The 24498-nt window shown below is 40.8% G+C and overlaps 2 protein-coding genes across 7 annotated transcripts in view; one reads left to right on the forward strand and one right to left on the reverse strand.

The window, feature by feature from the left end:
• Positions 1-8206, forward strand: part of LOC130906480 (phosphatidylinositol-binding clathrin assembly protein-like) — a 59696-nt gene extending 51490 nt beyond the window's left edge. Inside the window, exons 18-19 of the mRNA XM_057820862.1 lie at positions 291-410; positions 772-8206. Coding sequence (XP_057676845.1) covers positions 291-410; positions 772-786 — 135 coding nt within the window. The 3' untranslated portion in view covers positions 787-8206. The remainder of the gene's footprint in view (positions 1-290; positions 411-771) is intronic.
• A 5225-nt stretch (positions 8207-13431) lies between these two features.
• LOC130906101 (RNA-binding protein 4B-like) lies at positions 13432-24269 on the reverse strand. 6 transcript variants are annotated; one of them, XR_009061214.1, is made up of 10 exons: positions 24134-24269; positions 23218-23397; positions 22924-23108; positions 21137-21301; positions 20935-21044; positions 20505-20780; positions 20141-20400; positions 14012-15954; positions 13726-13790; positions 13432-13623 (listed from the first exon to the last, which is right to left on the reverse strand). XR_009061214.1 is itself a non-coding variant. In XM_057820037.1 (9 exons), exons 1-9 carry the CDS (start codon positions 24169-24171, stop codon positions 14149-14151), a joined length of 1587 nt encoding a protein of 528 aa, XP_057676020.1. In that variant the 5' UTR covers positions 24172-24269; the 3' UTR covers positions 13432-14148. The 6 variants fall into 6 exon arrangements, 2 of the variants coding, with proteins under 2 accessions (XP_057676020.1, XP_057676019.1); XR_009061213.1 differs by having other exon boundaries at positions 13432-13790; XR_009061212.1 differs by having other exon boundaries at positions 13432-13949.
• Positions 24270-24498: the final 229 nt, after the last annotated feature.

The raw sequence follows: 24498 nt of genomic DNA on the forward strand, positions 1-24498 counted from the left end.
GTTCTCACAGCGGCCACGTTGTCGCGCCGTTGACGTTTCTGGGTTATATACTGTCCTACCGTGTTGGTCCTCATTATAGTAGACGGAGTAAATATAATCTACGCAAAGAAACTGTAACCTGATCGACTCACAGCCTCGAAAAGTAAGGGTTACATTACGTCAGAAACTCGTTCGGTACGCCTCCGTTCCGAACCAAGCATCCCGTACCGAAACGGTTCAATACAAATACATGTACCGTTACACCCTTACTTTTAACCCCTTTTTTATTCTTCTTCCCACTCTCTGAGCAGCTCCCCCCTCAGATGAGCCATCAGATGGGGGGTGTTCCCATGATGCCCCCGCAGCCTGTTATGTACAACCAGCCGGTCCTGAGACCTACCAGTCCGTTTGGACCGATCCCGGGGACGCAGGTAATGAACACTGAAGAATTGGTCTATTGGTCTAATGTACTTTTCATTTGCATTTGGGGGCAAGCATATGGATTCCTCACTTTGGAAATGGCAAACGAGAAGTTCTCTATCTGGATAGTTTTTGGATTTCGTAACCAAATTCAATTGAGTCTACCGTTTCATGAAATTCAATGCTAAAGGGTTTAGTGATTTTTTTTCTCATCCTGTTAACAAACCAAAAGCCATACAAAGCTCTCAGTAAATAAGACGCTGCTTAATACAGCCACTGGAAAAAAAAAGAACGGCAGGGCTGTATCAATAAATCTTCACTCTTAGTGAGGTAAGATGAACCAGCGAACCCTTCATCTTCCTTTGTCTGCAGATGCACTTCATGTAGAGATAATGCTGTAACCATGGCACCAGAGCTGAGCGTCACGGAGGATGAGTGAAGACAACAGAAGGATGGCAGAGGAAGAGAAAAGGGACACAAAGAGAGGAGAAAGAACTAACACTCGGCCCTCCTCAGATATCCTCGCTACCCATCCGTGTACCAACAAGTCCCCCAAAATAAAAACGCCAAGAGGCGCCAGAAGCTCAGCACCGATATTCCACTCCCACTATTTGATTGGCCAAAAACGACCCGTGATGACGCTACAACCATTGAAGCTGCTCCATCGTCAAGTCCTGACCCAATATTCCCCTACTTCTTAGACATCCAATTCAATCGTTCCCGTTCCGGAGTTAAAGACACTGGATCGTTTCCTGGCACTTTACTCCGCGTGAACTTTGCCAAGGGTGTGCGTGTGTGTGTGTGTCCCGTGCTGGAAATTTTTATCGTCTTGTACCAATTGGTTAAACCATCTACCTGATGTCGGATATCGTCAGATTTTTTGTAAGCGTTTTTACATGTCGGTGTTCCGCATCATTGTTTTGTATCCAAATCGGTTCTCGTTTGCCAACTTTAGATTCGACCACCATGGGGTGGAAGTGCGGGGGGCATGTTTGTCAGTGTGTTTCTCTTTTAGTCCTGATGTCCAGGTTTGCCAACTGCACTGGGACTTTGGACAAAACGCGCTGAGCCACACCCAGAAGTTGCAAAATTTGGATGTAATAGCCCTGCATTACTTGTTTTTCGGTTTCCCTTTGGCGGCTGTGCAATATCATGCAAAAACCATGTCTTTTTGGAGTGTTGTGGTATCGTGCCAATCATGTCAGCATCAGGAATATGTACAGTAGGCTAATGCTCTTTTTATGTAGACGAATGCACTGAGACCCAGTTAGCGGGTCTGCCATCCAAATTGGTCAAAGGCCCCGAAGGGTATATAACGATGCGCTTTCTGATACTGAGGAAGACATAAGGCCTTTCAACAAATCAGAAAAACTAGTCTAGACTAATTACTGTAGTGTCAAAGACGAGCTTGTTAGTTTTAACGTTTCTGCATATGTCTGAAGGTCGGTGAGACACGTCTAACGTCTGTCTATCGAGGCCCTCACAAGGTGTCAGAAGTGTTCAAAGACTGGTGCCACAAAAAATATTCAAAATCCTTAAAGAACCCCAAGGAAATCAAACGCACTTTTTAAGTCTTCTCTGCCACACATTCGTGCACTCCTGAGAGGATTTTTCCTGGAACTCCGACAGCTGTTTTAAGAGCCAGCGTCATCTTCAAAACAGATCTACTTGATGACCTCCATTTCAATTTGGGAAAGACAAAAAACAGCCAGGTTAGAGAATCAGAGGGGGTGATGCTCATTCTGGATCTAAACCGGCTTCTTGGAGAGTGAATGAAGCAAGTGCCGCAAAATCTCTTTGTGGCTGTGCTTATCGATTGTCTAGACAACATTGAAGGGAAAAAGTCGTAATTAGATATTAGCTTTGAAATCTCCTGTCTAGATTCTTAGTCATCCAGGCCCTGGTAACCAAGGTAACTCGACTGTTCTTGAAAATTGAAGAGTTTTCCTTTAAGCCATGAATAAGGCTTCTGCATTCCTCAATTATTTCAGATCTGGACTCTCTTGCCTTCCAGGTGGGCAATTATGGGGTGCTGTTGCCCGGTCTGGTTAGTGAAGAAAAAAAACCGTCTTGCATACCAATTATTTGTTCGCTCGCATTTCGGCAAAAAAAACTTGTGTGATTCACTCTTCTGGTAAATTGAGGCTATGCCTTTTCTGTTTGAACAAAGCTTTTCTAGTTTGACGTCCTGCCAAGGGCGTAGGTTTCCATAGGGACGGTAGAGACATAACACTACCAAATTTTCAGGGTGCTCATATTGTCCCCACCAACTTTTAAGCCACCTTATTTGCATTATATAATGAGTTCAGTTATATGGGTAATTTAGATTGTCTTTCCATATGTTGTAAGGATAGAATTGACCCTCATTATTAAGTGAATTACTTTCATTATGTTCCGACTTACATTTACCCCAATTCACTTGCTGAATGTGCCGGTCCCTTTTTTTCCCTCAAACGCATGTTTGATTGGCTGATGACTAGAACCCCCACATTCACACAATCGTAAAAGAAATACATATCAACATGCCGCCTCCTCCGCTCCCTTTAAAGAGGAGGGATATTAGACGTTTTTCTCCTTCTTAATTCAACTGTGCATTTTGTGCATTTATTCATGAATTAAAATTTATTTTCTACATGATTTAAAAATATATATATTTGGCGGAAATCACTCAGGTAACTTGAAGTTCCGCTCTGAGACGCCCAATTTGGCCAAATTTCAAAATTGTCCGCTATGCACGCGTGATACATCATTGGAAAGTTTAAAATCTCAATTTTCTGGGGGGAAGAAAAATTTTGAACAGGAGGGCATTTTAAAAAATAAATAAATTAAATAAACAGCAAAACCCGAACTGGAGGCGAGAGCATGCGAGAGCAGAATTAAAGGCGCCACGATTTTAACGAGATCGCGTACATACCATGTTTCGAGGCAAAAACTCCATATAGCATGTATTACCGAGTGTCAAGACACAGTTGTGAATGGCCACAGCCGGATTTTTGGGGCGTTTTATGGGTGGAACATAGTAATATAACAAGGGTCGCGATGCAGAAATCGCAGACATCAAGGAGTGGTGGAGATGTTCTTTTTCATATATTTACCCTTTTAAATGTTTTTTCTTTGTTTGGATTGATTATTTATCATCTAACATATTGGGAAAAATGCGACAGCAACAACAAAATACAATTAATCGATAGTTATGAGGTAAATATCTGTTACTTTTTTACAGACGCCATTTATTTCATTGTGACGTAATTTGTTTAAAATTTGAAAATATGCGAGTGAATAACATTTTTAAAGTCGTTTTCATTTTAAACGAAATATTAGACATCAATTAATGATTCTAAGCTAAAAATGACATTTTGAATAATAAATATAATTACCTTCTTTTTATGGCTAGGTTGAAACAAAATCGGTTGTGCGACGTCTGTAAACGGGGGTTTTCAGGGTAAAACGGACAAATTAAAAATAGTTCGGAGGCTTAGTGCGCCATGAATCTGCTATGCCAGCATATAGACATATTGTTCTATCAAACACAACAGTTCTTTTGGCTTAAAATACAGCAGTTTATTCTAAAGAGAGGTGCAAGAGCAGAAACTGCTTTTTCAGTCTTGTCTGTGTTTTCCGCCATTTTTATTTGCAGCCTATGCACAATTTTTAAAAAAGTTCTTTTCATTGTTTTCCATCCACAAGTCAATTTAACATACAGTGCCCTCCATAATTATTGGCACCCCTGAAAAAGATGTGTTTTTAAGCTTCTAGTATTTTATTCAAATAATATGGGACCTTAATGGAAAAAAAGAGAAAAATCCAACCTTCAATACAAGTGCATTCATTCAGTGGGGAAAAAAATCCCACATAAAGAAAAAATTATTTGACATCAAATAATGTGTGTCACAATTATTAGCACCCCTGATGTTAATACTTTGTACAACCCCCTTTTGCCAACAAAACAAGGTCTGGGAACTGAGATGGCCATGGGAGTAGCTTGCTTTTTGTGTCTGGTGAACCATTTCTGTGTAGATTTGGCCATATGTTTAGGGTCATTGTGACACACATTATTTGATGTCAAATAATTTTTTCTTATGTTGGATTTTTTTCCCCACTGAATGAATGCACTTGTATTGAAGGTTGGATTTTTCTTTTTTTTCCATTAAGGTCCCATATTATTTGAATTAAAAAAATCTATATATTAGAAGCTAAAAAACACATCTTTTTCAGGGGTGCCAATAATTATGAAGGGCACTGTACTTGTCTCAACAGTGAGATCCAACTTACATACTATGTGGCATTGAATATAAGCATACATACAAAACACCCCCCCCCCCCAAACACACATACACACACACAGCACCTCGTCAGTTAAAAATTCTATATAATAAGGCAATGTCTCCGTAGTTCCGCAGCACCAGATAGCCCCAAACCACGCTCCCCAAAAATCTACATACAAATATGAACTTTGGGTCCGGAGTAGCCCCATATCGTATGTCGCTAATGAGAAAGAAAGAAAAAAAAAAAGGAAAAACAAACAAGCAAGGAAATATCGTCATTCCGGAATATGAGGGGCACATTTTTTAAAATCTCACCCCCCAAAAAACACAACCACTGTAAATTTCTTTATATGAAGCATTACTTCTGAGAAATGTACCCAATCTATTCGGTTTTATTAATGTCCTGTCCCCAGCAAAAAGTACATGCAGGTTATGCTGGTATAGCGTCCCTACCAATGTTGAGACCAAACCTACGCCCTTGTAGATGTCTTCTCTGACAACTCCTTCAAATCAGTGGTCCTCTCTTTCCCAAATTGTGGTCAAAAGTCTGTCCTCCCTTTTTGAAATGCATATGAACCGCTGCATCCGTACCCTAAAAAGGTGGCTGTCAATCTTGCGCCACGTGCCTATGCAACAGTTTCTTAGTCTCTCACAATGTAGAGATCATCGCACTGCATAAACTACATTGCAGAGTTTGCTTCTCGATATTTTGTTTAAGATATTTTGGAGGAAATCCAAACTACATCTTGTGTAACACCAGTCCTGGAACCTTTCTGACACATTTTTTCGTTTCTCTTTTGGTACCTGATGACAGGACCGTGTTGCCAACTGCACTGTTGAACTGACAAAAAGCACCGAGCCACACCCAGGAATTGCCAAATTTGGATGTAATCTAAGCTCTTTTACTACTCTTTGTGTTTTCTCCTCTGCGGCTGTGCAATATCATGCAAAAAAAAAAAACATGTCTTTTGGAGTGTTGTGGCATCGTATCCCTCATGTCCACATCAGGATTATGTACAGTAACACTCTTTTTATATAGACAAATGCACTGGGAGCCTTTTAGATCTAGACCGTCTCCCATCTGAACTGGTCAAAGGCCCCCCAAGAGTATGTAACGATATCCCCTCTGATAGTTAAGAGGGAAAAAAGGCCTTTTAACACAGCAGGAAAACTAGACAAAGGTAATTACGGTAGTGTCAAAGACAGGCTTGTTAGTGTAGCAGTACATTTAAGCATAGGACATGTAAAGATCTTAGCGTCTGTTGATCAGGGCCCTCACTGACAAATGAGTATGGATAGCCCGGAATGAGAGGCTTTAATGAGATGTTAAATTTGAACGAGGTCACGAGCGATCATCTTTATAGCACAAAATCTTTTGACTGCACAAAGAAAACAAAACTGCAACTCATTGCTGGGATGTACAGTATGGTCCAACTGGGCAATAATCGATCAATGGTTGTTTTTCTATTTATGTACTCAAATCACTTGGAGGCATTACAGTGTGTGTGACACAGCAGTTTGGAGGTGGCTTAAGAAGCTCTGCAACAACAACAAAAATCCTTCAAGTCAACAATCCCGCCGGGTGCAATTACCTTCCCAGTAGAGTGAGACTGAACAAAAGGCTTCGGCCTGACATTTGGACTAATGTTTATTTCTATTTTCTCACTGTGTTCCAGGGGCTTGTTTCTCAGTCGTTCGCCGACTGATTGTGTGTCCTCTGTATATAGGCGAAGCTGTTCATGTGTGTTTTTAGATGTGTTCGAAAGACGTACTGTATGTGAGACCAATGTATTGCCGAGTCTGTGTTTGAATGGTGGTGTTTTTCAAGGTGTCATAGTCCAGAGGGCTGGTGGGCTTTAGGAGTCGATGTCAAGTCATTTTTGTTTGCGTCCAGAGGAAAAAGGAAAGAGGGGGGTGTCTACGTTCAACTATCACAACTGGTCTATACACCAAGAGTGTCTTCATCGAGGAAAAGGGCAGGACAGGGTCTGTCCTCTTCGAAACAGGAACATTTTTTGCACCAAAGTCATCATCAAACGCGCAGCTTCTTCTACGTCAACGGCTGATCAGAACTCTTTAACATTTGTGGGGTTTTTCTTTTTCTTTCTGGGGAGGGGAAATGAAAGTTTTTGGGTTGATTTGCATGATTAAATGTTGTCTTTTTATTGGCTTGTGTGCCTGGTAAAAGCATGACCATGGTGAACTTTCACTTGTGTGTTCTTTTTCTATTTTCCATGAATTGACATTCATAAATCAACTGTTTTACAATGTAAGGGGGTCTGTAATGGTTTGAAGGCCGCCTTGCATGCATAAATGCAAAACGTGCAAGACAACCCACGATGAACTTCAAACCCGATTACTGTCTTCGTAAAACGTCATGAATGTCAATTGGTTTTTTTCTCCATTGTAGCTAGCCGGACATTGCGGTCTTTATTAAAGCCTTGCTATTTTCCAATGTTTGTGTGTTTCAACAGTCGCTCCTTTTTCATACTATAATGCCAGCAGCAGCACGTGGAGGTTTTGCGAATGAAAGTCAAAGTACTGTAACAATACGTGTTTTGAGTCTGGTCCACATTGTGCAGTGTATCTGACGTGTTTTGCCTAGTCTCGTCCTGTCTGTTTGCCAATCAGCTGATATTAAAGCATTCTCTGTCCGTCAAACTAGGGCGAGATCCGTGAGAAGCCTCAACTGTTACCTTCACAAGTTTAAAACACAGGTCATACAAATGTACAGAATGTTTGAACACAGTTCAAACAAAGCAGGTCACTCAAGTGAACATATCCTTTGCACACAGTTCTACAGCAGGTCATGCAAGTGTACAGATCTTGACAGGCCTCTATAAATTTATTTTTGTAACACGCAGATTACCTTGTCAAGTTTACGCCCTTGTACCTTTCCTCCTCTGCTCAGTGGTTTCCTGCAAGAGACGCAAGAGCTTCATGTTCATTAGTTGGAGAAAACCGCAAGTACCGGGAGTTTTACAAATTGGAATTCCCTCCAAAATGGAAAATATTGGATGAGATATCCTCAAATAACAAGCAAGTTTGCTAGGCGGTTTTCCAACAGCGTCTATTGAATAAATGTAGTTATACTTTTAAAAAAATATTTTAAGCTTCAGAAACAGCAGTATGATTTTTAGAGACACATGGAAACAGCGCATTGCTATAAAAGAACAAAAGTAGCTAATTTGGGTGTAAAAAGGAGTTATGCCAGGTTGAAATAATCATTTATCAGTTGGGAATTGTTTGTTTTTGCATAATGGAAGTCTACCATAACCAGCATGGAAAGGAATACAGAACACATCACCCAGGCAACTTCATACAGCTTTGTCTATGGAAGAACGTTGATGTCCTAGAATTACCTCAGTATATATAACCATCTGTGTAGACTGCTTTGACCGTCTCCACTGGCATTTACATTTGTTTGTGAGGGCATGAATCTATGTGACTCCCTTCTCATTTGCATAAAAAGTAATGGACTTGGCAGGTTTGAAACAAGATGATTTGCGATGTATTTGGAAGAAAATGGAATAAAATTTCATTTAATGCTTATTGTCAATTTTTTTAATGACTCCTAATAGAGGTGGAACCTCTGGGTATCTCACGATACAATCATACGCAAAGTTTAAAAGTGTCAATGCATGTAATTAACTTCCTAAATATTATTTTAAAATTAATAGTTTTCCGGTATTATAAAAGTTTTAACAACAAAAATGAATGAAATGAACAAAAAAAAAAATTATAACGGGTCAAAATTATTTTTCAAACAGATCAAGTGACTAACACCTTAGACCAGGGGTGTCCAAACTTTTTGCAAAGTGGGCCAGATTTGGTGTGATAAAAATGTGGGGAGCCGACCTTGGCTGACGTCCTTTACATAGAACAATATATTTAAGCAAAATTTAGCAAGCCATTCTGTGTGTCACATTTGCTTTATTATTATTTTTTTTAAATTAATAATTTCAACAATCTCACAACTAGCCTTTGTGGCGTACTCTTTCGAGTGTCGGGCTCTTGCGAAATACTGCTGCTGTGAAATTAAACTAGTTTCAAGTTGCTTCAGTTTATCGCTACGTATCTTCCCTGTAATCTTGTCGTACATGTCAGCGTGTCTTGTTTGGTAATATCGCCTCACATTGAAATCTTTAAAAGCAGCGACTGTCTTTGCAAATGAGGCAGACACAGTTGTTGCGTATTTTAGAGAAGAAATAGCCCAATTTCCACCTATCCTTGAAGCATCGGCCGTCGCAGTCAAATTTCTTTTTTTCGTTGATTATTGCCATTTTAGAAAACTGAGAGTAAAGGGTCACACGGGGTAATGTTGCTTAGAGTGCTGCTGCCTTTTAGTGGGTAAATGAGGAGCAGAATTTAGTGTGTAAGCTACTTCATATGCTGGTTGCAGTGCTGCTGACCAATTTATTAAGTCTGTGTGCGGGTCAGATGTTATTGATTTTATGACAGAGGCTGGGGGTCGGATTAAATTTGTCCACGGGCCGCATTTGGCCCCCGGGCCTGACTTTGGGACATGTCTGCCTTAGACGGTCATTTCCTTTGCTTAGCCAAAACCACCTGAGGACCGAAGAGGCAAGATGGATATACCTAATTTTTTCAAACCTAAGCTTTCAAAAGCGACAACAACTATTGAGCAAGAACCAAGGATTGAAAATATAGACCATGAAACGCCAGAAAGCACTGCCAAAATGGTGAGCGGAGTTTCAATTTGCCCCACTAAAGACGCTAATTGTACAACAGAGCCACCACCAGCAGGTGTACCATAGTCAATGGATGACGATCTTGGAGAAAATTGTAGCTGTCCCAAGCAGCCTGATTTAGAATTCTCCTCAAAAATGATGAGAAACAAAAACGCTCATTTTCAACTTATTGTTATAAATATTGTTATTTTTATTGCCGACACCGCGTTTCGGGGTCATCAACATGTTGTGCTCCCCCTACCCCTAAAGTCAAACTCCGCCTTTGGATACAAAATGATTTGCGATACAAGGCGTACGATATCGATTATCTCACGATATGGCGATACAATGATTATTAATACATGGGTCAGGGAATCGTTCTAGAACAGGGGTCCTCAAATACAAATCTTGAAGGTCCACAATTGTTAAATTTGGAGCAAGAACGGGTCCATTTATTAATTTCGGTCAAGTACAAGGCAGGTCGAAGGTGGTAAAGGTGGTTTTCTTTTGACCAAACAAAAATACAATGCACATTCTGATTAAATGAAAATAAATTGACAAAACATTTTCTTGACTTAAAATAAAAACACACACAAAAAACATGTAAGTACAATGTTTACACATGTACACTAAATAATTGACAAGATCTGTCATTAAAGTGCAAACAAAATAATTATTGAAAGTAACTGTTAAACACTGCTCAATGAGAGAAATGGCATTTGGGTGTCACAAAGCTGTTTACTCACATCATCAGCCAGTACTTAAGTGCGTCTTGTGGTTGATGAATCTGTGAGATTTGTTGATTTTTGTTGTCATTCCCTCCCTTTTTTCCTTCGGACATTGCTGCCATCACTTCAGTCATGCACTCTTTTATTATATCTCCATTAGAGAATGGCTTCTTATGTTGGGCCGACACCCACGACACTGAGTGAGCACTCTGTTGCAATTTGTTGTTGTCATAGATTTAACAATAACCTTGCTTGACTCTTGATATGACTGCTTCAACCTTGTAATTTCTTGCCTTTTCAATTCTGATTTAGGTGGAAACTTTTCTTCAAAAGAGCACAGGTCTTTAACATAATGGCGTTTCACATTTTCACTTTTAACAGCGCAATTGTCTTTAAGCATATTAAGCACATAGGTTTGGTATTTGCAGTTGGTAAAATGGGTGCATATTTGTCAGTCCATTCTTCATTGAAACGGCGATTTTCGTTGTCCACTTTTCTTCTCTTGGTCAACTTTGAGCATGACATTTTGTTAGGTTCGGTCTTCAACTGGTGGCATGTAAAAAAAAAAACGGTGGCATGTAAACAAACAAAATAAAGCGCCGGGTGCGACTCGTGTCTCACACTGCTGCGGTCCGTTCACTCTAGCTAGCAGCATGCAGGCTTTCTCAGCCAATCAGCGCATCCATGCACGCTCTCTCAGCCAATCAACGCATCCAGGCAGGCTCTCTCTCAGCCAATCAGCGCATCGTTGACATAGAGATGACAACAGAAGTGGGAACGTGGAAGATATTTGACTAAAAATGAAACTGAATTTAGCGATAGTAGCGTATAGCGTTAGATCGGTGATTCATACAAATAATATATGTTGAAACAGAAAGGTTTCTTTTTTTTCTTTTGAAAAGTGCCATTTGCTCTGGGTCCGCAGAGAGGTGTGCCGTGGTCCGGTCGTGGACTGCGGCACACAACAGAAAGACAAGTTTTCATCCTTCTGCTATGAATTAGAATGAATTTATTAGTAGACGTCCAATATATTTCAAGAGGGAGGTTTCCTCCCAATTCAAACGGATTGGTCGTCTATGGCCGTAAGTGGCAGCAAATGCCAGACAACGAGTAAATTTTGGGGCATTTCATGTCATTTCCTGTTGATTTTTGACCACTTTTCCTTTTGGAGCATTGAGGGGCCACCCAGTGGCGCGGGAAGTGGGGTGTTGAGGGTGCTGCACCTCCCCCTGGTGTTAGTGAGAAAATAAGTGTTTTGGTAGATTCTTCTTCTTTGTTATGTTAAAAAAATAAAACTTATTGAAACAATAGTATATTTAACCTTGGGGATTTAATATACATGTTGAAAAAGTTTTTTTCTTTTTGTTAATACCACCACCTGACACCTTGGCACAAAAACTGAGCGATTTTTGTCTTTATAAAAACAGCAACATTTTCTAAAATTCGAGATTGAAAATGAAGATAATTGTCCTTTGGAGTGTTAGAATAGGTAAGACATGCTGCATTGTAGCCATATTGTTTGTTGTTGCTGTTGAGCTGGCACCATGCAGAGCGCTGTTGGATATTCTTGTGCAATTTATTTGAGTGTTGTGACACAAGTGAGTGTTAAACCAAGGCTCATACAAACTTTTAGTTTTCAAATGTGTTTGTGTGTCATTGCGCCGTCTAGCTGCGGGGATTTGCATTATAATACACGGGCGCTTTTATTTCCAATAAAAAAACTACAACACACACACTGTAGGTGAAATAGAACACTGTCTTTGTTGTAGCCTAGTAGTAGTACGTATACTATTCTGCATGTTTGTGTACTACCATTGTGCACGCCTTGTATGGAGAAAAACCACGACAAATTTGGAAATAAACGGCTGTTTTTTAATGGGAAAAACAAAATAAGATCCTCAGCACCCACTGCTGTGAGTAACTTCCAGCGCCCTTGGGGTCACCTACTGTTGATTTTGAGGTATTTACAGGTCACTTCCTGTTGATTGTGGGTTACTGAACAGGAAGTGACTTAAGATTGTCCCCAAATGAATAGGAAGTGCCCCAAAATCAACAGGCAGTAACCTTTGAATACGCTAAAATGAACAGGACGAGACCAGTAAAAAAAAAACTGAATGTGAATGCTCTGGTTCCAGCGCTAGACTTCCAATCCAGTCAAAATGAATTGAATGTTGAGCGCTGTCAACGGCAGCCAGTGATCTGACGTCGACACAATTCTAATGGAAGATTTTGTTAGCAACCTGTTGGTTTCTATTTATTCTTTTCTTTTTAAAGGTGACACTTTTATAAAACAATGTATTGATTCTTAAGCGGGAGCATAACGATTGCCTTATGGGCTAAAAGGGTTGTGCCTACAGTGATCCCTCGAAACTTCACGCTTCAAACTTCGTGCCCTCAGTCCATCGCGGAATTTTTCCCAAGTGAAAAAAAAAAAGTACAGATTAGCTGTCCCGAGCCGATCACGTGGTCTCTCTCTCCTCCCCCCCTGCTCTTTGTTCGTCAGGCAGTGTGCGTGCTCTGGAATTGCTTATTAGTTAACGATGATTGACAGATGTTTCGGTTTGATGTTGCCTGAGACATGAACTTCAAAGCCGCACGCGTCAATCATCGTTTAACTTGTTAAACAGTTGCAGTGGCAACTCATTGTGTGTAAGTGAGCGGCTTGAGTGGATTTGAGTGGACTTACTAAATAAAGCATTTAATAAAGCAAAGTATTCTTCTATGACTTTATTTTTGTTAATTAATAATTCAGTGGAACAGTAACATGTTTAAAAGTTATGATTATTACATTTAAAGTGCTTTAAAACTATTTATATATATATATATATATATACATACATATACATATACCCATACATTAAAAAAAATATTTTTTTTTTGGGGTGCTCTACTTCGCAGTTTTTCACTTATCGCGGCGGGTTCTGTTCCCCATTAACCGTGAAAAACGAGGATCACTGTATACAAAAATTAATGATTAATATCACGATTCTTGACCTATAATTGAATACACAAAATGATATTTTGAAATGTGAAAATCATTTGACTTAAATTACTTTAATACTATATAATAATAAGATTTTATGGGGGAGAAAAAAGTCACAGGAAAATTTAACACTTATATGCAAAATAAATGTATAAATACAAATTTGACAATTCTTACCCCCCCCCCCCCAAAAAATATTAACACTTGTCACGATTCTGTTGTCTCACACCACGATACAGGATTGTTAAAGAGTATCACGATTTAGATATCGATACGTGTATTGTTACATCCTTATTTTTCACACTCCAAACAAGTAAAACAGTAAAGTATTCACACAGTAAAGAAAGACTGCTAGAACTGTTTAGTTTTTATTTATTGATAATTAACCATTTCAAAAGTACATCGAACAAAATGTCATTTAAAACAAAATGAGATTTTCTGTCTTACATGTTGAGAGTGGCATTGAAAATCATTGTGGTGTGAATTTAGGAGGACAATGAGGAGGTGAGTTTTGAGCGTTGAACCAGCAACTGATCCTGCGCCAGCTTTGTCAGCCCCTGAAATGGAGGGCCTAGCGGTGTTATCGTCAAAGCAAGGCACTTAACCCTAAAGTGGCCACAGTGTAGAAAAAAAACAAAGATCATCCTAAAGTGACCTACCCCTCAGCTCTCGGCGCGACAGATACGCCTGCTTCGATATCATCTTCAAAGATCACACGTATGGTCTTCAGGGGCAGGAATGTATGAGCAAGATTTTCGGCAGAAGTGGTGGAAAAAAAAAGAAAAGGAAATTTTCGGGGGGGGGAAAAAAAAAAAAGTCCAAAAAAGATGAAACCTGAAAACAGGTTGGGACGTTGGCGTGTGTGCGTCAGAATGTCTGCAAACTGTGACACGTGTTATTTTTTCTGGAGAGGCCGGGGCAGGAGTGTGTGGTCTGAGTGTTTACCTTAGCGGGGGGCCACCCCCCATCGTCCACAGCGGTTTTCGGGGGGGGCCTAACGCTGCCGTTTTCCCCCGTCCCGCGCTACAGCGGCGCGTGGTGTACGTCCAGGGCAAGGGCTCAGAGTTTGGCTCCCTCCCACTCTAGCTGCAATAATCAGCAAGAGGAAGAAGGTGGCTTGGAGCAGCAGCAACAACATGGCATGCAACTAACAAGTTTACATGGAGAAGCTGGAATATTGTGGTGTCTGTGCGTGACGATAGTTCGAGTAGTAAGCAACGAGTGAAGCTCAATATGTGGATTGTCACTATGTGTGAAAGGTAATGGAGCCAAATATAAAATTACATCCAGGTGTTTGTGTGCTTTTCCAGACGGCAAAGGGCGACCAAGCGCTATAGATTGTTGAATGGTTCTGCTCAGAACTGAAGGGACACCATTCAAAGTGTCTACTGATATTTCTCACCTCCCTTTCCAATTCATTCTGCGCAACACTACCATTTGCCACAAACCTTTCAGCTGCTTCTACACAAACCCTTCACCTCAATACATTTCTCCCACCAAGCTCCATTTAATATTTCTCAATTGTCAATATTACTGTAGAATGTCAGCTGACAACTTGTCTGATTTGAAAAGTCTCAAATGTATGAAAAGTTGCCAAGACAACACATTCAATAGAGTGCCTTTGGATTGTTGCAACACTGAGCTCACTGGCTTTAAGAATCACCTATAGAGTAAATACTAAAAATAAGACTGTAACCTGGGGAAATAACCTAAAATGTGGTTACATATTTACTCAACGAACTTATTACAGTTAATGCTGGGACTGCAACAGGAAGAAAAGAAAGCAAGCTTTGTGTGGGTTGACTGATCTTTGGAGTATCAAGATAGAGACCCTCCAATGCCAAGATTCGTCTCCACTGGTCAGTCACAATTCTTGAGTTTCTCCTCATAACTATTGTAAATACTGTATAATAGTGTCATCCAACTTGCCAAATCTATCTCATAAAATCCTGTTGAAATTACCCAAATCATACTCTCTAAACAGGGGCCAAATGGGAATGCCTACAGGTGGCATAAACCAAAAAAATGCTTGAATACGCCTTTACAAAATTAAGTAAATAGCCTACATACACAGAAAATAGTCGTTGTCCTGTCAACATTGTTTCGAACACAGACTGAATTCGTGCCTGCTAATTCCAACTGCGAGATTAATCCTGAACCCTGTGACTATTATCTTCAACAAAACAACTCTTCAACAGCTCAACAATTGTACTTCTTGTAAAATTGGAATATTCATTGTTATGTGGAACAAATTCCAGTCGGATGGAGATGCAGTGCACCAAAATGCTTCATTCAAAATTATGACCTTGCTGCCTGCCTTATTTTTCCCTTCGCATTGCGGTCACTTAATTAACCAAACTCCTGTACTCTCACATTTGCAGTTTGGGGTGTGTGTGTGTGTGTGTGTGTGTGTGTGTGTAAAGGGTGGGCGGGACTATCGGTAAGGAGGTTCTGGCGTGTTGTAAGGGTAATCATTGCGCTGGGGCGTGGGTTGCCCGTGTGCGGGTGTCTGCTCATACGGTGTGGTCGCGGAGTAGCTTCCCGCTGCTGCATAAGCTCCGGGTGTATCGTACGCTCCCGCCGCCCTGTAGCCTCCCGATGAATCATAGGCGGCCGAGGCGTCGTAGTTGCCGGAGTAGTTCTGTGACGACGCGTTGTAACTGCCGGGGGGTTCGTAGGTGCCTGGGGGTCCGTAGTCCTGGGTGGCAGGGTAGGACGATGACGCCGTGTATGTCCCGGGGGGCGGTGGGGCGGAGGTGGTGGCATCTGTTGAGGACGGGGGAGGAGGGGGCGGAGGATTGTTGTAGGCATACTGGAGGTATTGGTACTGGTGCTGGGTCTGGTACTGTTGGTATTGATGCATCTGCTGGTAGTATTCTGAATAGGATCTGCGGTTACAAAAGATGGACGCATCAGAAAGAAGACATGAACCCATCTCAATTTTACAGTAAAAGCTGTAATTGTACTTTCAGGGGTACAATCAGAGCTAGTATTGATTTCATTCAAACAAGTGGTGATTTTCATAATACTCAGAATGCTGCTTCTAAATACAGCTAGTCCCCGGGTTACTACGTACCCGACTTGCGTGATTTCGACTTCACGATGCTGGAGTCTCATCCGCCATTTTGTCTCTAGTCATTTTTTTTTTTTTTTTTAATAATGCTGACTTTTGTTTTGTGATGCATGCTTTATTTTGGCGCAGGAAGCATAGAGCTGGTAGTACTTCCACACGTGAGTAAGTGCGCATGTACACACAAAGAAGAACGTATTTGCGCAAAGGAAGAAAAGCGCACGCGCAAACACGAGCAAGAGCATATTTGATCCCACGAAGAAGTCACGCAGCTGAGTGAGAGAGGGGAAAGATTACTGCTACAAGCCTGCAGGCACATTTGTTGCTTGTGAAGCATCCACAGTGGCAACACCTGTATATCACCTTTTGTACTGCATAATGTGCGTTTTCAATTGTGTTTAAATACAGTGGGGCAAATAAGTATTTAGTCAACCACCAATTGTGCAAGTTCTCCTACTTGAAAAGATTAGAGAGGCCTGTAATTGTCAGACAGAATGTGGAAAAAAAAAACAGAAAATCACATTGTTTGATTTTTAAAGAATTTATTTCCAAATTAGAGTGAAAAATAAGTATTTGGTCACCTACAAACAAGCAAGATTTCTGGCTGTCAAAAAGGTCTAACTTCTTCTAACGAGGTCTAACGAGGCTACACTCGTTACCTGTATTAATGGCACCTGTTTTAACTCATTATCGGTATAAAAGACACCTGTCCACAATCAGTCAGTCACACTCCAAACTTCACTACGGCCAAGACCAAAGAGCTGTCGAAGGACACAAAAGACAAAATTGTAGACCTGCACCAGGCTGGGAGGACTGAATCTGCAATAGGTAAAACGCTTGGTGTAAAGAAATCAACTGTGGGAGCAATTATTAGAAAATGGAAGCCATACAAGACCACTGATAATCTACCTAGATCTGGGGCTCCATGCTTGCAAGAGCTCACCCCGTGGCGTCAAAATGATAACAAGAACGGTGAGCAAAAATCCCAGGACTATACGGGGGGACCTAGTGAATGACCTACAGAGAGCTGGGACCACAGTAACACAATGCGCCGCCAGGGACTCAAATCCTGCAATGCCAGACGTGTCCCACTGCTGAAGAAAGTACACGTCCAGGCCCGTCTGCAGTTCATTAGAGAGCATTTGGATGATCCAGAAGAGGACTGTGGGAATGTGTTATGGTCAGATGAAACCAAAATAGAAATTTTTGGTAGAAACAAAGGTTCTCGTGTTTGGAGGAGAAAGAATACTGAATTGCATCGGAAGAATACCAATACAAGAAGTATCGAAAGATCCATATGTATGTATGACCCCGTCGGCACCTTTAGAACTTGTAATGCCTCTCAAAGTCCCCCTGCTGAAGAAAGTACACGTCCAGGCCGGCTGCGGTTCCCTAGAGAGCATTTGGATGATCCAGAAGAGGACTGGGAGAATGTGTTATGGTCAGATGAAACCAAAATAGAACTTTTTGGTAGAAACACAGGTTCACGTGTTTGGAGGAGAAAGAACACTGAATTGCATCCGAAGAACACCATACCCACTGTGAAGCATGGGGGTGGAAACATCATGCTTTGGGGCTGTTTTTTCTGCAAAGGGACCAGGACGACTGATCTGTGTAAAGGAAAGAATGAATGGGGCCATGTATCGAGAGATTTTGAGTGAAAATCTCCCCATCAGCAAAGGCATTGAAGATGAGACGTGGCTGGGTCTTTCAGCATGACAATGATCCCAAACACACAGCCAGGGCAACAAAGGAGTGGCTTCGTAAGAAGCATTTCAAGGTCCTGGAGTGGCCTTGCCAGTCTCTAGATCTCAACCCCATAGAAAATCTGTGGAGGGAGTTGAAAGTCCGTTTTGCCCAACGACAGCCCCAAACCATCACTGGTCTAGAGGAGATCTGCATGGAGGAATGGGCCAAAATACCAGCAATAGTGTGTGAAAAGCTTGTGAAGAGTTACAGAAAAAGTTTGGCTTCCGTGATTGCCAACAAAGGGTACATAACAAAGTATTGAGATGAACTTTTGGTATTGACCAAATACTTATTTTCCGCCATGATTTGCAAATAAATTCTTTAAAAATCAAATATTGTGATTTTCTGTTTTTTTTTTCCACATTCTGTCTCTCATGGTTGAGGTTTATGGGGCAAGTTTATGTGATTGTTTTTGATATGTGCAGACACTAACTGATACGTACTAATCTTTTTTGTATATTGTTATTGCTGTATCAGCAGCTGGTTAAGAACACAAATTTGAAATGCTGTTATTGAAGATGAATGATGATAGATGACTTTCAATTTCATTTTTAGTTTCATTCAGCAAGTGTTGATTTCAAGAGCCGCTGAAAAAAGTCAGCAAACCACACGGACGTCTGACATCGTCATTTTAGAGCTTAGCTCGCTGTCTTGCTAGGACTTAGCTCCAACGTCTTGGCAAGGACGGTACAATGACGTATAATACATGTTTTTGGCCGGGTATTTGGAGATTTGGGGGGCATTTAGTGTTACTTAAAGGGTTAATTCCGACTTACGTGGAAAGTATTGTTATGTCGCCAGCGTAGGAACGGAATCCGTTCATCACCCGGGGACTACCTGTATCGGGTATTCCACAACGCCTCTAAGGCTGAACAATTATACAAACTCAGACATCACAATGTAGTAATTGTCAAAACGACAGCTGCAAATAAGGGGGAAACAATGTATAATGCATGTATTTATAGACTGCTTAAAAAAGTAATTTTAACACGACCTAGGTTTACGCCATATTTGTTTGGTAGGACTTTATCATTAGGGGTGTGACAATATATCGAAAAGGTGATATATATGCTCCCGCCAAGAATCAACATATCGTTTTAAAACAGGTATCACTGTTAAAAAAAATATATATTTTTTAAATCTTTCATTAGAATAGTGTCTATGTAGCTCACTGGCTGCCATTGACAGCACTAGACATCCAATTCATTTTGACTGGATTGGATGTGTAGCGTCGTCATTATCAATGGCACTGAAACCAGACTAGTGCTGCATTATTAATCGATTAACTTGAGTATGCGATTAGAAAAAAATATTCAAATTTCGTTGCTTCGATTATTCGTTTAAAGTGGCGTTGTAATGGTTTATTTTGAAAGGGTTTGCATTTCGTTTTATTGATTAGGATGGATACACAGCCCTCTGGTCTGTCTCTTTTCACATGGCTGAATCCAACTGCTCCCTGTTAAGACCAACATAAGCTAAATTTTTGTTTGAGCTAATGTTTTTTAATGCATTCATAATTAGTTTATAGGTATATTTAGCCGTTTTTTGTGGGAATATGTGTCTGAACCAAAAACAAAAAAAAACAACAACAAAAAAATAGCATTTTATAGGATTTAAGCTAGCGAACTTTTTCTTTGTAAGGTCGCCTATTGCTCTTTTATTGTAAATAGATCCTTATTTTTAGGAAAAAATACACCGTTTGAGGCTCGGCTCAGGTATTTTAATTTTTCATGTTCCTTATCCGATTACGCGATTATTCGAACTAACTAGTCCATCGATTAATCGACTACTAAAATATTCGATAGGTGCAGCCCTAAAACAGAGCATTCACAGCCAGTCTTGTCGACATTTACATCTGTTCATTTTAGGGCATTTGCAGGTTACTTCCTGTTGATGAAGAGTCACTTACGATTAATGTGGGGACAATCTTGAGTTCACTTTATTTTCAGTACCTCAAAAAATCAACAGTAAGTGACCTGTAAATGGCCTAAAATCATCAGGAAGTGACCCGTAAATTACCCCGAAAGGAAAAGGAAGTGAAAGAAAATCAACAGCAAATCACGTGAAATGCCCCAAAATGAACTCATTGCCTGGCATTGGCCACTGACGGCCTTAGAAGTCAAATCCGTTTGAAGTAGGAGATATGGCATTTGCTGCCACCTGCCCACTTTAAATGGGTTGGACGTCTACAAGTGAAAAACTTTCTAAGTCACAGCAGAAGGATGAAATAGTGATTTGGATGGATGATAGTGTACCTAGCCATAGGATCGGCTCCTTCAGCAGTTACAGCAGAAGGGTCTTCAGGTATCCCGGGCGGCGTCGGCAGGAGAGCCCGGCGTTTGGCACGATTCTGTGTGAAGGAACCTGGAGACGGGTCAGGAAGCAAGGGCGCCCGGGTCCCTCTGATCGGGCTGCGGTCCCTGTCCGTTTCTGAAGGTGACGTGTTCGTCAACGTTGACGTGGTGGAATTTGATGCTGCTGTTGTTTTTCTCCCTGCTTGCTGCTCGGCCAGAACCTGACCCATGCCCCCCAAAACGTTGCACATTTAAAAAAAAAACAAAAAAAAAACCACCCAAAATAAGCATGATATGCCATTCTCTAATGGCTTAATCTAAAGACCTTCTGTCCCTCCTGGAAGAACTTGGCTCTTGCGGCCTCAAAAAGCGTTGTTGGATCCGGCGTGTTCTGAGGCTCGTAATCCTCAGCGGAGGGCACAGCGGTGTGATTAGTCATGTCCTGGTACACCTGATCAGCGACAGATCCATAAACCTGGCTGGCCAGAGCACCATATATGACCCCATCGGCGCCTTTAGAACTTGTAATGCCTCTCAAAGCGGCGTAAGTAGGATCAAAGGACGTGGTGTTATAAAATGAGTTGTGGACGCTTTGCTGAACCTGTAAAGAAGGAAAAACAGGAGAAAACATTTAAGCCGGATAGATACCTTATCTACAAATCATTCTGTTATTGGCATTTAAAACAGAAAATGGAACCATTATAAATGTTATAACTGTTCACAGATAAACCATGTGATGCTTATTATTCACTCACTTGTATTGGAAGTCCGGCAGCAGCCGCTGCTGCTGCTGCGAGTACGGCAGCGTGACTCTGGTGATGCTCCAACGAGCCAGCTGGCCGAGGAAGCAGACCTTCTCTACCCCCTGCCAGATAGAAAGGCGAGGGAAACGTTAGGACGTCAGAGATGTATGTTACGCTTTTTTTCCCTACAGAAAAACACACAAACAAACTGAACCTCCAGTTGTCATGAGCTGGTTGACCAAAGGTTGCGCTTTGGAGAGCTCTACAGCCAGCTGACGGCCCTTGAAAATGGTCCCGTTGAGGGAGTCGATAGCTGCCATAGCCTCCTCTTTCCTTTCCATATGCACAAAAGCGTAGCCCACATTTGAACATAATCGGGCTGTGGAAGGCACAAAAAGAATTAGAGCTTCAACTAACTTTTTCTTTTCAATTATCAATTAATCAGACAATTATTTTTTCAATTAATTGATGAATCAGGGTGAAAAAAAAACATTTAATTTGCATCCCTTTATTAAAAAACAGAACATTTGAAATGAAAGGTGCAGACAATGCTCAAACAAACTGATTCCGATTTAGTTTCTGTTTTGGTCTTTAATGTTTTTTCAAAGTAAAAATTGATGTTTTAAAATGTCTAATTTGGACTACACAAAGACAATCAGTCTGGACAATTTGATATCAACCAAATGACTTTATTAACCAATTATGTATTCTATTCATAACGATTTCCTGCCTTTAAACGTCTTTGTGTAACGTGAAAAATGAAGTGCCTATACGGGACATACAGGGTTTGGATAAAATAATGGAAAAACACCTAACATTTTGGCATCATAATCATTGAACATAAGTGTTAAAGAATGGCATGAGGAACATTCCGATGAAGTTGAGCACCTCGTATCTCAACATCATTTAGCATTTATGGTCAGTTTTTGAGTTTCAATTTGGACGTTGATTTTCACCGCCATCGTCTCTAAAAGAGTTAGAAGGTATTCTAACTAACAAATTGCTTAAAATGCCTTTGGAAACAATTCACAAGTTGTATGAATCAATACCTCGGAGAATTCAGGTTGTAATTGCCGCAAAAGGCAGACCTACACCATAATAAATTAGTTTTTGTTGAATTTTTAAGGTGTTTTAAATATTATAACCCACTACTTTTTTCCTAACTTTGCATCCTTTGCCTTATAGTCCAATACAGTTTATTTGTAGATTTATTTGGGTTACTACTAGATAACACTTTGTTTGACAGTGGCGTCATAAGACCGTCATAATTTTGATATGACACCATCATGGGCACTGCTGAATGCTTATGACAGATGTCATTCAGGCAAATTATGTCACTAACTCCATTTATGTCCAGCTCGGATCTTTTACATCCATTCAAAAGTGAGATAATATGCCGGATAGCACTAAATGACATCTGTTATAAGCATTAAATAACTTCTCAAAACAGTGTCATAATTATGATTGTCTTATGACACCACCGTAAAATAAAGTGTTACCAAATACCACAACTAGTAATTAATGAAACAACTGGAACAGTAACTGAAGAAATAATTAGCACAGAACATAAATTTTGATTGTTATTTACATCTGTAGCGCTGCAATGCATGCTAAAGGCAGGAGGTTGACTGTCTCCCACAATGGGGCAGTGATGGCCAAATGAAGCTTCTTGAACCATTGAAGCTTTGCAGCCAATTGGTTCAAAGCTTCATGGTGGTTCATTTGGTCTCATGACAATCTTATGATGCCACTGTCAAACAAAGTGTTACCGGTTAATATCTTTTGGTGTAAATATCCCATAATACAGAGTGGACAGCTGCGGCTTACAGTCCAGTGGGGCTTATCTATTAACAGATTCTCGTGTCAAATTTGGTGAGTGGCTGCTTATAGTCAGGTGTGCCTTATAGTCCGAAAATTATGGTAAATATTAATGCATTTACTGTATTTTTACACACATCTTATGGATTATTATTTTTGCATTTTGGAGAGTGTGGGTGTCACCTTTGACTTTATCACAGTCTAAAACTCTCCCAAAAGTTGAAAAGAGGCTGTGCAAGTCATCTGCAGAACACGTCGCACTCAGGTTCCCCACAAACACTTTGGTGGAATTGGGAGGACGTGCCCGTGATTCCTCCACCACAAGGGGCCTGCCTCTGTACTCCTTGCCGTCGAGATGCCGTATGGCCCTGAAGCGGCAAAAAAAGGGAAACCATGGTATATTTATCCATTTTAATAGAAAATGGATGTCTCCTTCAAATTGTCAGTATTTGAGGGACTATTTCACTGTAATAATACCTGTCGGCAGCTCCCTCTCCTTTCAGGGTGACGAAGGCATACTGTCTGAGCAAGGAGCAGGTGTTGATCTCGCCATAGGGAGCAAAGAGTTTGTTGATTTCGTCTTGTGTCGCGTCTAAAGGAAGGTTGCCCACAAACAACTTAACGTTGTCTCCGCTCATCTCTTTAACAGCCAGGCATCTGCAAGAAAACATTATAAATATGAAAATTGTTGATTAGCAAGTTCAGAGGTGTAGATTCCTGCCTTAATTTCTGATTGTCCTCAATCTGCACGATAACGTTTGACACTTGATTGACATTCAGGACAACCAATGTAACTTTACTTTGATAAGCTGGAGAGCACAAAAATCAAAGAGGTTGCTTAGTTGATCATTTCTACTAAACTTATGAGGTTTTAAAAATAGTGCATCTGATTATTACTGTTAGATTTAATCGCCAACTAATGCATCGACGTGTATGGCTGCTACGTCGAACAATTTCAAAACAAAGCTAACCAAAGTTGAATATCAGACTTGACTTGGGTTCACATGGATACTGCTAAATGAATAAACCCGCTAGCTTCACGTCATGGACGCAAATGTGGGCCAGATATACTGTGGGGTGGGTAAGCACACCAATAAGGACTATCCAACCGGGGATATTCTAATAAAAGCTGTAGTGAGAAGCGACGGAGCTGCTGGAAACGACATCTTGTAGCGACTGCTGACGATAGCCAAACTAGCTTAAATATGCTAGCAATATCACAACGCCAGAGGACTATATAAGCGTCTTTCGTTTGCTTTTTCCTAATTACAGCCATAGAAGTGTAATAACAATTCGGTTCTGCGCGAGTTGATCCCGCGGTGTCACTATTCCTCGCGCGTAAAGAAGGAATAGCGATGATTTTAGCTCAGCATTTAGCCGTCGTAATGCTTACCCAACGCGGTCCGCCGAGCTGTAGTTCAAATTGCACATCCGGCTCGGGTTTCCTTGCGGCCGCAGGGGGGCGCCCTTTTTCCACAAAATAAGACAGTTTTCGCCAAAAAGAATGATTATTAATAATAACGTGTCAATGATAGGCAATTGGCTCAACAAAATAAAGATAACTTTAACGTTAAATTAAATGTCTTGGAAACTGAGCACTGTGACGTCACGGTGAAGATACTCAGTGGCGCCTCCAGAAATTTTTCATAGGGGTGGCCAGATGGGGCCACTTAAAATCTTGGGGTGGCACACCAAAACTAAAAGCCATAATTTCAGGTTTTCATTATATTATTGCAGTAAAAAGATCAGGGAAAAACT

Source organism: Corythoichthys intestinalis, chromosome 18 (genome assembly GCF_030265065.1).
Source record: "Corythoichthys intestinalis isolate RoL2023-P3 chromosome 18, ASM3026506v1, whole genome shotgun sequence".
Classification (NCBI taxonomy): Eukaryota; Metazoa; Chordata; class Actinopteri; order Syngnathiformes; family Syngnathidae; genus Corythoichthys; species Corythoichthys intestinalis.